The sequence below is a fragment of the Odocoileus virginianus genome, chromosome X (assembly GCF_023699985.2).
Source record: "Odocoileus virginianus isolate 20LAN1187 ecotype Illinois chromosome X, Ovbor_1.2, whole genome shotgun sequence".
NCBI lineage: Eukaryota > Metazoa > Chordata > Mammalia > Artiodactyla > Cervidae > Odocoileus > Odocoileus virginianus.
The window spans coordinates 7,820,945-7,837,184 of record NC_069708.1 but is presented as its reverse complement, the minus strand read 5'-3'; the positions used below and the strand labels follow the sequence as shown (position 1 = coordinate 7,837,184).

General features: G+C 35.0%; 1 protein-coding gene across 7 annotated transcripts in view; it reads left to right on the top strand.

Annotated features, from left to right (window-relative positions):
• Positions 1 to 16,240, top strand: part of DMD (dystrophin) — a 2,261,655-nt gene that overhangs the window by 972,774 nt on the left and 1,272,641 nt on the right. For all 7 annotated transcript variants that reach the window (XM_070462101.1, XM_070462106.1, XM_070462102.1 and 4 more), the window contains 3 exons: positions 7,591 to 7,770; positions 8,063 to 8,191; positions 9,859 to 10,029. In XM_070462101.1, the coding sequence (XP_070318202.1) occupies positions 7,591 to 7,770; positions 8,063 to 8,191; positions 9,859 to 10,029 (480 nt within the window). The remainder of the gene's footprint in view (positions 1 to 7,590; positions 7,771 to 8,062; positions 8,192 to 9,858; positions 10,030 to 16,240) is intronic.

Below are 16,240 nucleotides of genomic sequence, written 5' to 3'. Positions count from 1 at the left end.
CCCTTCCTCAAAAATTCATCAGTAGTTGAACTGTATATTTCAGAATCACAATAAAGCCAATGGGAACCTTCAGCCAGATTTTCTCCAATGGTTATTTAGTATTAGGTAGGTTCTGAATAAGTCTAAAATATATATATATATATATGTATATACATCATTAGTCAGAAAGTCAGTTCAAAGATGTGACTCTGTGTTCCCTAGCTTGCTTAAGAGAAACTATTCAGATGGACCCCACTGCCATGAGGAAGGCAAAGATGCGGAGACTTCAGACAGTTAGGCTAGACAAACTTGCAAGATAAGCAAATTATTGATGTCACAATCATAAAATAAGAAAAAAAATCTCACGGGGTCTTTATGGCCCCTGTCATTTCTACCACCAAACAGCCCTGGGTTTCCTTTAATCCTCAGCTTGTAGATTCTTAATGTTTCTCTGACAACCATCAAACATCATTGTGCTCTACAATTCAAGGTCAAAGCACCAATAGCTTAATTTTTTTTCAGTTGACATATTACTGGATTACTTGAAAGTATGTTGCTACAAACTAAATAGTTGATATTAATAGTGTGCTTTCACCTTAAACTTTGCCAAGCCACTGGGAATTTAGAAAAAAATAAATCATAGCACAACCCGCTCCCTCAATTTTTATTTAAATTTAACAAACACATGCCTGCATTAACTAGATGTTTAAGAGATCTGTGTTTTATTTTTAATGCAAGATGTATATCTTGATTAACCAAATTTGGGAACTTTTAATTGCATTATGTAAAAACTTAATCCTACAGTGAGACCAAAACTGAAAACTGATTTTCTCCGTGTAGATTCAGATGACAAGCAGTTGTAAAAATTTATTAACCACACTTTATTTTCAAATAAATAGTAGAGAATGAATTTCTTTTTTCTTCCTGTTCAGAATAGATTTGTTAGAGATAAGATACTGACTTACAGTTATTAGTTCAGGATCATATATATTGTGAAATCATTAGAGTAGTGAGTGTACAGAGCCTACAGGTTAACAGTTACATTGGCCTTACTTTTCTTTACCTCCTATCACACAAACAAACATTATATTTCTATTTATTGGGAATCAATGACATTCATGTATTTAAGTGCAGGGTGGGTGGCTGTAAGAAATAAGCCAAAATTCCACTTGGCAGATCTTAGTCACATGATCGTATCTAGCCTTCAAGGAGGGTGGCAAAAGATGTCTCCATCTGGCTAAGTAGTCAGTGTCCTGACGAAATAATGAGTAGATAATGTTCTAAAATGAAGACACAGAGGATGCATTCTGGAGGACAGATTTAAGTAAATCAATTCTGATTATCCCTTTACTGGCTACACTTGTTTAACATATGAATTGAACACAGAAATCTAACCATAGAAAAATATTTATGTAATTAAATAGAAGTTTATATCTCTGATGATCATTATGTTTGGAAAATATAAGCTTCAGCAAAGTTTAATCTACATGATTTACTGACTTTAACCACTACCAGATTTCTTTTATTCCTCATTTAATTTCAGTAGTCAAAAGTTCAAAGCCAGTTAAATAATTCAGCCACATTAAAGCCTTTTAATATCCACAGTGTTAGCTAAAAATTAAAATGGTTAAATAGAATTCCCTAGAAAAATAATTGGTCCTTTGAGAGTTTAAATCCTTCAGCATTTTAGATAGTTCATATTTACCATTTTGCATAGATTGCCCATTAGCTTTTCTTAACACCAGTCTTGGGATAACAAGAGTTACCTGTGAGAATCACATACGCATACACGTACATAAATGCTGAGTTTAACTCGGAGTATTAAATAACACAAAACAATTGATGTCTAGTCACTGACGTAACAAGTCATGATTTTCGCATGTATTTCAGAGACAGATGTTTATAATAGTCAACATTAAGAAGAACAATTATAACTTTACTCAGTTATCCTTCTCTCCTTTGCCTGTCTCTTTATTCCTAAAATGTAATGACAGTCATGTGACAGAATGTATCATTCTGTTTCACCAGTGGTTCTCATATGTTGGTTGCACATTGAAATCATCTGAGAACCTTAAACGCCTATCAGTGCTGAGGGCCCACCCCCAGAAATTCTGATTTAATTGGTCTGTGAGGTCAGTGTCTCTAAATCTCATATTCAGCACAGTTTGAGAACTACTAGCTAATGAAAGACTAGCAGCCTTTGAAATCTATGTTCAGTTTAGCCAATCATGTCCAGTACTTTTTTTTTCCCTCAAACAATCACCTTTCACAGTTTAAAGAGATCTGGCCTCTGGTCCTAGATTATCTGGATAATTGCCTCAACTTATCACTCCTCTTAGCTGTAAAAGCATGCGAACTATTACTTATTTCTAAAGTCTGTTGCACTATCATTCCCATGAAAAATTGCGTATCTTTTTTTTTTTTTTAAAGAGAGCACAGTAATTTATCTGTGAAGTGAAATAACACTAGCAGATCATTAACTCGGTACAATGAATGCATCAAGCAGCTGTTACTTAGAAAATAGAACATCTGTTAAATGCCACTGAAGTCACTATTCACTGTCATTATAGTTATAGCTATAATTTCTGTTCTACGTATTCTGCCTTCATGAAATTCTTTTTAATAGACAATACATTATTAATAAAAAGTCAATACACATTACTATAAAATCCACTCCTTACTGTTTTATAGTCTTTTAAGATTTATCATTATATTATTCCATAACATTAGCCTAATAATAAAATGTGTTCTAATCCTCAAACCATGACAGTAGTATTGGGGCCTAAAAAACAACTAATATCATATTTTATCACATTTAAGACATATGAGATCAAGTGATACACTTGATTTAATTACAGTTGTTGTGGATCAAAAGAAACACCACTCCCTTAAATGTGAATATAAATTGCAAGTTTTATCTCATTTCAGAAACTTTAATATGTGCAAATGCACATGTTAGAATTGTGGTAATGTGATGATTTGTTCACTTTCTTCCCATGAATATATTTTGTAGCTAAAGGTGAAAACTCTCTCTCATCTCTGATGACCAGAAATGGTATAATATTTATGCAGACTGACTGAAGGCAGAATTCAATTGGGAGGGTAACCTTTTAAAATACCTTTAATGGGTTAGTCAACCCTTCATATAGGGAGAACTTGCACAAGAGATAAAAGAAGATCAAATAGACAAGAATTTTGCAGCATCCTAGTAAAGAAAGGAAGACATATGGAAATGATGTTGTAACAATTTAAATCTACATTGAGTTCTACTGTTATCTGACATTTTCTCCTGTATCATAAAACCTAAGAACACCAAGTGGATAGTTCACATTTAGCTGCTGTTAAAACTCCTGAAACAAGACGTAACCATGGCATCAGTTCAGTTCATTTCAGTCGTTCACTCATGTCCGACTCTTTGCGACCCCACGGACTGCAGCACGCCAGGCTCTCTGTCCATCACCAACTCCCAGAGCTTGCTCAAACTCATCCATCGAGTTGGTGATGCCATCCAACCATCTCCTCCTCTATCATCACCTTCTCCTCCCGCCTTCAGTCTTTCCCAGCATCAGGGTCTTTTTCAATGAGTCAGTTTTTCGCATCAGGTAGCCAAAGTATTGGAGCTTCAGCTTCAACATCAGTCCTTCCAATGAATATTCAGGACTGACTTCCTTTAGGGTTGACTGATTGGATCTCCTTGCAGTCCAAGGGACTCTCAAGAGTCTTCTCCAACACCCAGTTCAAAAGCATCAAGTTTTCAGTACTCAGATTTCTTTCTACCATGACATAAGTCAAAATAAAACTGAGTGTTCATAATTTTGCTTTTAATTCAGCTTTAAAATTGATCCTAGAAGCTGTCACATTACTGTAAGATTGAAAAAACTAAAAGAGCTGAGTTTCAATTTATTCAGTTTAATCATTGAATTTGAACTTGCCCATTCAAAAGTGTAGACCTTCCAAAACCCTTCCCAGCCCTCACCTTATAAGGCAACAGAAGGGGACATGTATGCTGAGGATTTTATGCATTTTAAGAGGAAGAAATGCATTTTCAATTCGATTTATCCATCTCACCAACCCCATAAGTAAGTCTACCTTTCTTAAGAGTACCAGGTGAGGCTGTAAAGAGAATGACTAACACAGTAGCTATAGTTGAATTTAGTAATACAGTTCTCAATATATCTGCAAGTATAGACGTTCTTCTGTTGTAGGAAACTTTTAATGTATGGGAAAATGTTTCCTTGACATCATAAAATATATGTTTTTAGTTTCCAGTTAGTGCCCCGTATTCCCCTTTTCCTATTCCTTGCAAAGAGTCAGACACAACTGAGCAACTGAACTGAACTGATTCCCCTTTCGGTGGCATTTCATTCTAACCTTCATACTTTCTCATCATTTTATACAGTCTTTAGTCAGTCTAAACCATCCAGTCCTTTATGGTAAACTCTGATTTCAAGCATTACCTCTCCCTTAAGTGCATTCACACTTATCCCAGCCATGAATTATCCCGGCCATGAATTATCCTTTCCTCCAAATTATGTTCTTTCTAATATGATAGCAAAATGATTGCATTCCAACTCTTCTCTACAGCTACACTTTAGATAACATTAGAGCAGAGTATACACAGATTGCCTCCTTCCTTATCTCTGGCAGTGAATGACACAAGGTAGAGTGAGTGTTAAGCATCTGATGTTCATTGATTCATCAAAGTTGAAGTCTTTGCATCACAGAGCAAAATCAGCAAGTTTCTTAAAACCTAAGATTTATTATTTGTAAGTCATGCCATTAATTCAAAATGCTTTTGTGGGGAATTTTTTTTTAATTCAATAAACAAGCACAATATATTTCCTAACCCAAAATAGCATTTATACAAGTGATTCAATACTAGTTTGTTCTTGAATACTACATGTAAATGTTTGGCTTTAGGTCTTTTTACAGAAGGAGTGTAAATTTTCTCCTGAGTTACTTTTGGCCATAAGTAGTTGTAAACTACTACAATGATCACTGCTTTTTTTTCAAGTTCATATTCATGATGGTGCTAACTTCAGCATACTTGAGTTTGATAACATTGCAAAACCTGAAATGAAATCAAACATTAGTCTACATTTCTTGTTTTCTTATGCTCATTGACCGAATGAAGTATCACTGGGCATTAAAAATTTTCTCTTGAGAAGTAGCTGGAGAATTTGGGTAGATTTTAATGCATAATAGTTGTTTGTGACCCCTTAACTGTTTGCAACATTATTCCTTAAATTCAAAACTTCTCTGATGTCTTCTGAGATTTGGAAATTTCCATCGCCTTTCATCACTTTGGCTGACCTGGGAAGGGACAGATGTCTGTGTACATAACTATTTATACCAAAGTTTAAACATAGTGTCATCTTTCTGAAGCTATTTTTAGAAATAAATAGTGATCCAAATATAAATTAAGATTTAACTTTGTGAAGTGTTACCTTTAGGAATAAATGAACTCTAGTGACAAAGCAGTAGTTTGGAATACAGGAAGTAGGAAATGATCATTTTCATACGTTTTCATGTTTTTTTCATACTCAAATATAAGTTTTATAAAGGTAAAGACTTTGTTTCTATCCTTTTACTCACAGTACCTGGAACAATTGCCACCACATATAGTTGTAAAGATTGTGTACTAACAAAGGGTACAGACAAAGGGAATGAAAGGACCGAAATCTAGTTCATGACATTCACAAGTCAAAATCCAGAAGGACTTTTTCTCCCCCAAAACAGCATTTCTCATAATTTCATAAAAGATGCTGAGTAAAATCCCCCATGTCTCTGCTGAAACAGTGATGCATTTAACAGGAGCTCAGTAGCATTAATACGTGAAGGAATTCATTTTATGAACTGCTGCGCTTACTCATGTACAACAGATGACACCTACATTACAAATGATCCTCTGCATGGTAGCTGATAAGTTCATTGAGCATTAATTACCTTAATTTCAGATATTTTTGCACTGAAAAAGAAAAATACAAATAGAAAAGCCTATCTTAGAATTGAAGAAACAGTGATTGTCTTTTGTATAGAAATTAGTTTATACCCTTTTTACCCTCATTTATCCCCTTCCTTATTTGGTATTTGTGTGTGTGTGTGTGGGTGTGTGTGTGTGTAGATTTATCTAAATTTCAAGTAGACTAGGACCTGATAATATGGAAGAAAGGCAACCATAAGAATTATTTTGGTGTATTACAAATATAGAAAAGGCATCTTGAGAACATCTAGAACTAAGGATATTTGCTCTTAGGGACCACCTTTCTCTCATTTACTTGAACCACTTATCTTACTCTCTGTGCATATATTTCATGTTCCTCTGTGCAAACGGTCTCCCTCCAGTTCCTGTCACTGCTGTTTCCCAGTAAGAATTTGTGCTACTGTGGCTTTGACTTGCTATGGTAAAGACATCAGCTTCATTCCAGATGATTTCTCAGCTGAGGTTTACCCTACTTTCTGTATCTCTTAGTTAAACTTCTTGAGAGAGTATCTGTTTGGCTCAAACTTACCCACCAGGGAATGTCCATCAACTGTATGTGGGTAAGGGAGAGAGGGGGGAGTGGGTGGGGGAGGGGGGAGAGTAGAGACAGGGAAATGCAAAAGGGTCACGTGGTCCACCGCGACGTGTCACAAGAAAGGGCTGTAGATAGAGCTGACAGTGAACGTTTGTACTAGCATCAATTGCCCATCAACTCTCTGCATAATTTCTAATATTGAATGTGCTTGTTTTCGGGTTTGAAAATCAAGTCTTAGGAAGTGTTGGTGCTCTCTTAGGGATTTTAATAGTATCTCTTTACTTCTAACTGAAATTAACCATTTTTTTCAGTTATGTGTGTGACTAGCAAACCCTAGTGATATCAGTAGTTCCTGTGAATTTACCACCAGTAACAGATAAATTTATGAAAGATAATTTTATATGACATTCTAGTCATTCAGTATAATTCAAAACACCAGTTGTGCTCATCACTTCTTTGAAATTATCTTAAATGTCTGTTGCTAGACCGTTATAGTTACACATGTTAGGAAAGAAAACATTTATTGCCACCTCACAAATTAAAAACATATATATGTATTTTCTATTTTTTATTGCAGTATAATTATTTTTATTTAATATCTAGTGTATCTAATTTTATGCTTTTAAAAACATTATTATGAGAAGGGATATTTGAGTTTTGCCAGATGCCAGTTTTGTGGCACTAAAAATCTGCAAATTCTTGCTATAGCATTTCAAGAGAGCAAAAGTTGCTGAATTTTCTAAAAGCAGTTGCTTATTGGTGGATAGGTTTTCCAAGATCTACATTTATCCAATACATATACCAATTAAGTAAATATAAATATGCTTAGATTGATAGTATGTATGCTTATTATTAAGTGGAAATAATCATAAATATGACATCAGTCATGTTTATGTATAAATGCATATCCATATATACCCAGTAAAGAACTGCAATATATAGGGTATGATTTTCATCATTCCCAAAGATATGGTTGAAAGTTTAAACCCTTGAAAAATCTTACCATAGTAACTAGATGCATAGTCATTTCAAAAGCATTAAATCTTAAGACTGCAATATATTATGTGAGGCTCAAATGCTGTTCTTTCTACAGGCTATTCAGAAAGAGACAGAGAAACAGAAGGTTCACCTAAAGAGCATTACCGAGCTAGGAGAGGCCTTGAAAACGGTTTTGGGCAAGAAGGAGACCTTGGTCGAAGATAAGCTGAGTCTTTTGAATAGTAACTGGATAGCCGTCACCTCTCGAGCAGAAGAGTGGCTAAACCTTTTGTTGGTAAGAGAAGAGGATAAAAGATTTTCAACCTTTCTCCATCACAAGAAAGACATTATATCAGCTCTCAATAATAGTCTTTATGTTCACAAAATCCTCAACTCCATGTAAATGTTGGTTCTTATTCAATATCTACATTATATTTTTCCATCTTTACATTCTGTATGGAGATTGCACCTAAAAGGAATTTGAATGCTACTACATTTTTGTATTTTAGAATTGAGGCAAGTAGGACAAATACTTAAAAATACTGTCTGCTTAATACTATGTCATGGTTTGTCTCTGTAAAATTAAGGAATACCAGAAACACATGGAAACCTTTGACCAGAATGTGGATCATATCACAAAGTGGATCATTCAGGCTGATGCACTTCTGGATGAATCTGAGAAAAAGAAACCACAGCAAAAAGAAGACATGCTAAAGGTAGCAAATAAACTCTTATGATTAGTAATGCTCACACTACACAACAGGTATATTAATCATCTTTGTCCTAAAAGATACCAGGGCCTTCTTATTAAGAGTGAAAAACATCTTCCTCTCTTCCTTTCCCCCTCCCTCCTTCCTTCCCTTTCTCCTTTCTCCCTTAATTCCTTCTTTCCTTCCCTCCCTACTTTTTTAATTCAAATGAGAGTTCATGACCTAGAAGAGCTCTGTGATCTGGGTATCTGTCCATATTGATCTGTCAGCTAAATTACACACAACTTAAAAACCTGATAAGAAAAGAATTCTTGGATTTATTTTAGTGTTCTATGGCAAATCATGCCAATTTTAGTATTAGTTAGTGCCTGTGCCTATCACAAAGATGATTAGTTTCATTGCATCATTCACAGCCCATCTGAATAAACACCAGAAGTCCAATCTGTATATGTTTTGCCTATACAAGGTCTAAATCTTAGTAACAATACTGACTTACGTAAAACTGAACTTTTCATTCTTAACTATGTGTAAAGTAGACATGGCTTTGTGTTCTCCCTTTTGGTGTCGAACCAATTATTAGGACATCCTAAGCTGTCTTTCTTAGTTGCAACTTAGTCTTTACTTAAAAAAAAAAAATGGTTCCCGTAAAAAGATATGAGAGTTATAATATGCAAATATATCATATTAATGGTATATTGTATTTATTTGATGACATCTTTTCCAATTAAATAGGGAGAATTACATTTGAACAAATCTCATAAATTAAACAATGCCTTCCTCTGTTTTGTTGAAATTTTTAATAATTTTATTTGATTAGTGGGTTACTATTTAAAGAATCCTCAAACACTGTAGCTTCTGTCTATATAATTGATTTGTTCATTTTTTTATGAAATCAATATTTTCTACAGATTGCAATTCATTTGTAATGAAAAACTATAAATGTATTGCAGTCTGTGCCCTAAACATACTTGCTCTATTGTCTATACCTTCTTTTGTTCTTCCTTCTCCCTGGATGTGTAGGTAAGGGATGTCACCTTACAGAAAAATTCCTTCAGGGTCTTTGGAAAAATAGGAACTGAGTTATTTCACTCACAGCCTCTCCAGCCCCCTCCGTCAGGCTCAGCTTTCCTCAGTCACTGTCTGTGACACAGAATCCCTATCTGTTAGAAAACTCATTTTTTTTTTCTGTGACAATCGATACGATAAAGCAAAAGGGAATTCCTAAGTCCTTGGAAGGAATAGAAAATTGTTCTTCAGCTCCCTTTCTTTCTGAGCATGTGTTAAAGTTGTTCCACAGCTTTGAAATTGAGGAAAGGTACGACTAAGTATAAGACACAACAATTGTTGCTGGCAACATAGAAAAATCAGGAAAACATCCCTCGTCCTTCTCCAGACTAAGGAAATGCTTTAAGTAAACTTAGCTCAAACGGAAACAAGGGCAGTGACCTATTTTCCTGCGATCACACACATTCTCACTTTACTCCTGTTTTATGGAAGTTGGCTTTTCCCTCCCTTGGTTTTCTCTGCATGTGTCTTTTTCCTTCTCTTTCTCTCTAGTTCTCTCTCTCCCTCTTTCTCCCCTCTCCCCTCTTTTGCTTTCTCATTCTTTCGGTCTCTCTCAACCTCCATTTAATTACTAACTCCAAGCCCTGTCTCTTGCTCACGGAATATAGCGTTTAAAGGCTGAGCTGAATGACATACGTCCCAAGGTGGACTCCACGCGTGACCAAGCAGCAAACTTGATGGCGAACCGCGGCGAGCACTGCAGGAAAGTAATAGAGCCCAAAATCTCAGAGCTCAACCATCGATTTGCAGCCATTTCTCACAGAATTAAGACTGGAAAGGTAGGAAGATCTGCTCCAAGGTGGAAACTAGTGATAAATGGTCTCTTGCGAAGGTTGCGCAGTACTCTGAAGGGGACAGGCCACCCCCACAGCAAAGTTTTCAAAAGAAAAATGAAGGCCAAAATGTATTTAAAGAAATTTTACCACTGAATCTCATGAGAGATCAGTCTCTCTCCCTTCCTTCCTCCCTAGCCCCTGTGTCCCTCTCTCTCTGCCATTTTGTTTTTCCTGGCACGGCTCTTCTAGAATTGCGTTCTGCACTGGTTTACCATGTACTTTCAGGGGTAACCTACAGCACAGTAACAAATAGCATGCTGCAGGCCAACAACAACAGAAAACACAAAAGACATACATCTAAAGGAAGCACTTCTGAAATATTTTTCCAAATATAACATTGCTTGTGTATAATATGGAAGAAATAGCCAAAATGAGGCCTTGTACACCTCTTGCATGATCTAGGGTTTTTGTACATCTTTACTGGTTGCGCACATGTGTGTATACGTGTGTATTTTAACTTGCTCTTGCTAGTTGCCGATTCTTACTGTGATAAAATCCATTAGATTATAATGACATGCAAGCCATGAAGACAGATAATTGCAAAGCTTATATATCCTCATTTTTGTAATTTTATATGTCTATTTATACTTACTCTATTTAATGAAGAACCAGGGTATATGGAACTTTTGCATGAGAACCCTTTATATTTGTATAACATATAATGAGGGCAAAAATATTATAGGTAGTTTGCAAAAATATATAAACTCAGTATTCTTGAATTTCAGCTCTTTGGGGGAGTGTCAAAATGTAAGGTATTATCTCCCAAATTTATAAAATGTGGTTTGACACATTTTTCCACATATATGATATGCTTTCAAATACAAAAATGTATGTAAATGAAATATGTGTGCTTATATATACAGATAATTGTTAGAAATAATCTTAAATGAGAATAACATTATTGCAGCATTTGTGAGTAAATGTGATGTGATATGTCAGGTAAGTTTTGATTCCTGAGTTAGAATATGTTTGCAAAATAGTTTTGATAATTATAGACATTCAGTAATAGCATCTTCTAAGGCATTACGTGCATCACTGTTATATATAATAGCACATATAAAGGAATTCCTAAAATATATGGAAATATGATATAAAATTTAAATACTTTATTGCATGTGAAACATAGTTACTCTTGAAAACTCTCTTGCCCAAAGCAAAAAGGTATTCACTTACCTTAATTCATTTCTTCTTCTTTGTAATAATTAACTTAATTAGTTCTGCTCATTTATATATTATTTTAAGTAGTGGTTCTCACCTGAAAAACACCTGACAGGCTCTAAAATTTTATTTTCAGTTTGTAGTTGTTGTCTTTTTTTTTGTAAGAATTTACTCTTCTGTTTAAATATACAATTGTTATTACTTCTGGAGATATCATTAGATGAGCAATAGCTAAACAACCAACAGTTATTTTAGTCATCTGAAAGATTAATGCTAATGCTTTGTTACTAAGTTTTGTACTTTTCCCATCATACTTTTTGATATATGTTTGAAAAATAGTTTTGATAATTATGGACACTCAGTAATAGCATCTTCTAAGGCATTACGTGCATCACTGTTATATATAATAGCACATATAAAGGAATTCCTAAAATATATGGAAATATGACATAAAATTTAAATACTTTGTTGCATGTGAAGCATAGTTACTCTTGAAAACTCTCCTACCCAAAGCAAAAAGGTATTCACTTACCTTAATTCATTTCTTCTTCTTTGTAATAGTTAATTAGTTCTGCTCATTTATATATTATTTTAAGTAGTGGTTCTCACCTGAAAAACACCTGACAGGCTCTAAAATTTTATTTTCAGTTTGTAGTTGTTGTGGTTTTTTTTGTAAGAATTTACTCTGCTGTTTAAATATACAATTGTTATTACTTCTGGAGATATCATTAGATGAGCAATAGCTAAACAACCAACAGTTATTTTAGTCATCTGAAAGATTAATGCTAATGCTTTGTTACTAAGTTTTGTATTTTTCCCATCATACTTTTTGATAAGTCACTGAGCTAGAGAATATTTAAAGGCAGACAGGGCATTATTTTATTGATTTTTTTCAGCAGTTAGATTGAGATAAATTATGTCACAAGATTGTGACTTGTAGGTATTGAATAATAAGTAGAAGTCAGCCTGTGCCATAGAAATTGACAAACATAGCATGACCAGCAGAAGTTTCTGAATTGTTCTACATTCTGGAAAAATGTGTCAGTATACTTCCAGATACCATGTGTCAGGTGAGTCACTTGATGTGTTTCTTTTATTACTCACACTGAAGAAAAGCATACAAGATTTTAAATCAATATTTTCAACTATATATTAATTGATGACAATCATTTTTACCTTTCAAAGTACTCCTTTCACTCTAAATTGAAAGAGATGACTGGATGCAACAGTGACCCCATTTAGGGTCTTTGAAGAGATAATTAAGCTTTGTCATCATGATGAGACAAAAAAGTATGGCATTAGAACATATGTGATGTTTTTCTTATTTATTCATTGTACCATCTAATGGTGTTGAGTGTCCATTGTGCTTGTAAGTATGGGAATATACAAGAATGTTAAAGATAATTTGTTTAAAATACATGTGTACAAACACAAGTTTAGCTACTTATTGCAGTCATATCATATGCTTAACACTAGTACATCTTCATGGAGATTTTCAGTTAATAATGAAGGTCGTCTCATCAATCACATAGTGTAATAGGAAGAACAGCGGACATAGGAGATAGACTTTTTTTTTTATTATTCAATGCTTTTTTTTTCCATTTATTTTTATTAGTTAGAGGCTAATTACATCATTGCAGTGGTTTTTGTCATACATTGAAATGAATTATCTTCTGAACTTTGTCAGCATTAGGCAGAACATGCGATCTCTCTGTAATTCCATTTCAGTGTTTGCAAGATACGGGGGTTGAACTAGATAAGCAGTTTTTGAAAGGAAAACTATCCCACCCCCTGCAAAGGAATTACTATATAGAACTGAGTATATAAAATGAATAACAGTAGAATTACTGGATGGCGGAATCTCTGCTCTTTTATCTTTCTTCTTCCTATGATGAGGTTCAGGGGTATAAGTTATGTGCTTAGAACACGATATAAAATTTCTGGGTTGGATTAGTTAAATTTAAGACTGATTAGTTGTAATAGTCCCTGATAATTCTAAACTTTTGTTGGTGCAGTGAGACATGTAATGATTTGTATTTGCAGTGCTGGATTTCTTGGGAATAGCATTTGATCTCAAAGTCCAATTCCTATTAGAGTAGGGCTTCTGGAGGGTAAGACTTGTGTGGAGATTGACCTTCTTAAGGTTGAGTTTATGGGTAGTTTCTCCTTAGGAGAAAAACTTGGGAGAAATTTTACCATGATAAAATAAGCAGAAATCAATTGGAGTGAATATGAAGAGAACTCAGTTTAAGAACTAATTTCAGGATCCTAGAAAGGGCAATAGAGTAAAGCAGAAATTTATTGTGAGAACTCACTGATAGTGTCTGGATTCACTATTGGGTGAAGGTTTGTATCCTGTGAGGACTGTCCATGTCAAGAAATTCCAAAGTCTAAAAAGCGATGTCTGTTGGGTTCCTCAGTTTAGATTGGCTGAGAACTTGTCCATCAGCTGCTGTTCTCAGCTGCAACTGTACTTACATCAGTGAGAAACACTGCGGTGAGAGGGAAAGTTCCAAACTCCAAGCCAGAATACTTGGAGTGTGATCTTGGATTTGATCCTTCACCTCACAGAACCTCATTTCTATCCAGAAAAGTAGTAAGGTTATGCCTATATTACCTTAAGCTCAAGATTGCGGTGAGGATCAAATGACCTAAGATATGTAAAAGTATATATTGAAAAAAATTTTAAAATTATTATAAATTATATAAAGTGGTCAAAATAATTCATATCAATAATTTCCATCATTATTTATATTAGACTTAATGGCTGAATTTTGCGAGTTTAAATGAAAATTGATGAGAAAAAGAAATGGAGGAAAATGGAAGAATAACTGACACCTCCTTCTGGTCTCTGATGGAATGGGCAGAGGCGAAGAACCTGTGCCTTTGTGATCTCCATTGCAAAGGCCAGCCTTACAGATTATCAAAGGAACCAATTTAAGAACTGGAAAGTTCTAACTGTCCCAAATAGCGTCCATAAAGTAAATGAAATGCTATCTCTTCTCATTTCATTTAGGTTAATCAGTAGTATCTTACGGCTTGAGAATGCTTAATCTCTCCTTGTATGTATGAAATCAATTTGAGAAGTTGGCAGTTTTGATGGGGAGGGTCAAAGTTATAAAAATCAATCAGCCATAATGTCGGAACCCTGGCTAAAGTTGATGGAATCATAGGAGAAAGACACCATGACTTAACTCTTACTGATTTAAGGCCTCAGAACATGGTAGCATAGCATGATTGTGGCTGTGGGGAATCCTATCAGCAAAAGAAAGTGACAGGAGAAAAAAGCTCAGGATGGGTAATAGGAAGGCACAAGTAAACAGACTCCTTAGTCTTGTTGCTCTTGGAAGCTCTACCTTTCTCCATCATCTGAAAAATGGAGTTGGAGAGGACAGTCAACAATTTGAGAAAGAAGAAATTTGAGGTAGATCTTAAAAAATTAATAAAGGAGGGATTATGAATAAAGGGAGGAATATGAGTGAGCTCTTACCAATCATGCACTTTCAGGTCATGAAGTTTGGTACCGTGGTACCTAAATGGTTAAGTACGATGTGATGGATTCAAGGAGCTTACTGTTTAATGGTGGACTGAGATATATTCATGGATACTGGGCTAACAAAGAGTATATACTGAGTGGATTTAGCAGCCACTCCAGCAACCTAGAAGAGGTAACAATTCTGATAAATCTATGACAAAACCTCAGGAGCATATAGTATGTTCAGTGGAGAGTAAGTTCAGTTTACTTATGGACTAGAGCATGGAGTACGAAACGGTGTGGATGATAAGGCTGGAAAGAATGATGAGACATAGTTTGGGGAGAGGTCATGGCAACCAGACTAATGATATATGCTTAATTCAGTATGCATTAAGGAATTCTTGATTTTTGTTTGTTTTTCATGCACTGTTGAAAGATTACCCCTGCAGGAGTTGTGAAGAAAATTCAACTGAATAATGACAGGAAGTAGGGAAACCAATTAGGGTTCCATCACAGTAGTCTACATGAGAAACAGTAAGAAACTGAAATAAAGAGGTAATTAGGGAATGGAAAGGAAGTGGCCATCTATAGAAGTGACTTTCTAAACTTGTGTACCTGGGGGAATTGTTAAAACACAAATTGTTGTCCCCCACAAACCCTTGCCTGAAGACTAAGATTTAGTAGGCTTTGGGTGAGGGCTGATCATTTTCATGGCCAACAGGTTTTCAGATGTTACTGATGCTAATAATCTAAGAACCATACTCTGAGAACCACTGGTCTAGAAGCTAGGCTGAAAACTAACCTAGAGGTAAATCACTATATATGAAGGCCAAGAAGATGATGAACTGAAAACTGAGTCAGAAGTGAATACTGAGTGTGAAAGGCTGTCTCAGAGACAGGATAAAATTTACATCAAGATATATTTGTCACATTGTAATACTTAGCTTTAAAAGCATATTGAATAAACAGATTTTAGCTATGTCCTATTAATATAGCAATTGCATTACTTTGTAACAAAATATTATGAAACTTATACACATAATTTCCTTAGATTGTGATTTCTTCTAGAGATTTAGAAATATTTCACATTTCTCTGGAGCTAAAATGTTACCTTATTGACTGTGTAATTGGTACTAAACAAAAGAAAGGTGAACTTGTCTTCTTATGTCTTCATTCTTTATTAAAATATATTTATGTGCCATTAAGTTCAGTTCAGTCACTGAGTCATGTCCAACTCTTTGCGACCCCATGGACTACAGCATGCCAGGCTTCCCTGTCCATCACCAACTCCCGGAGCTTACTCAAACTCATGTCCATAGAGTCGGTGATGCCATCCAGCCATCTCATCCTCCGTTGTCCTCTTCTCCTCCTGCCTTTAATCTTTCCCAGCATCAGGGTCTTTTCCAATGAATCATTAGGTATTATGTGCCATTAGGTATTATATACAATATGTTCCTTAATTTCCATATGGGTCTTAAAATTGCTTTTGAAATCCGTGTAGCAGTGTGTGTGTGTGTGTGT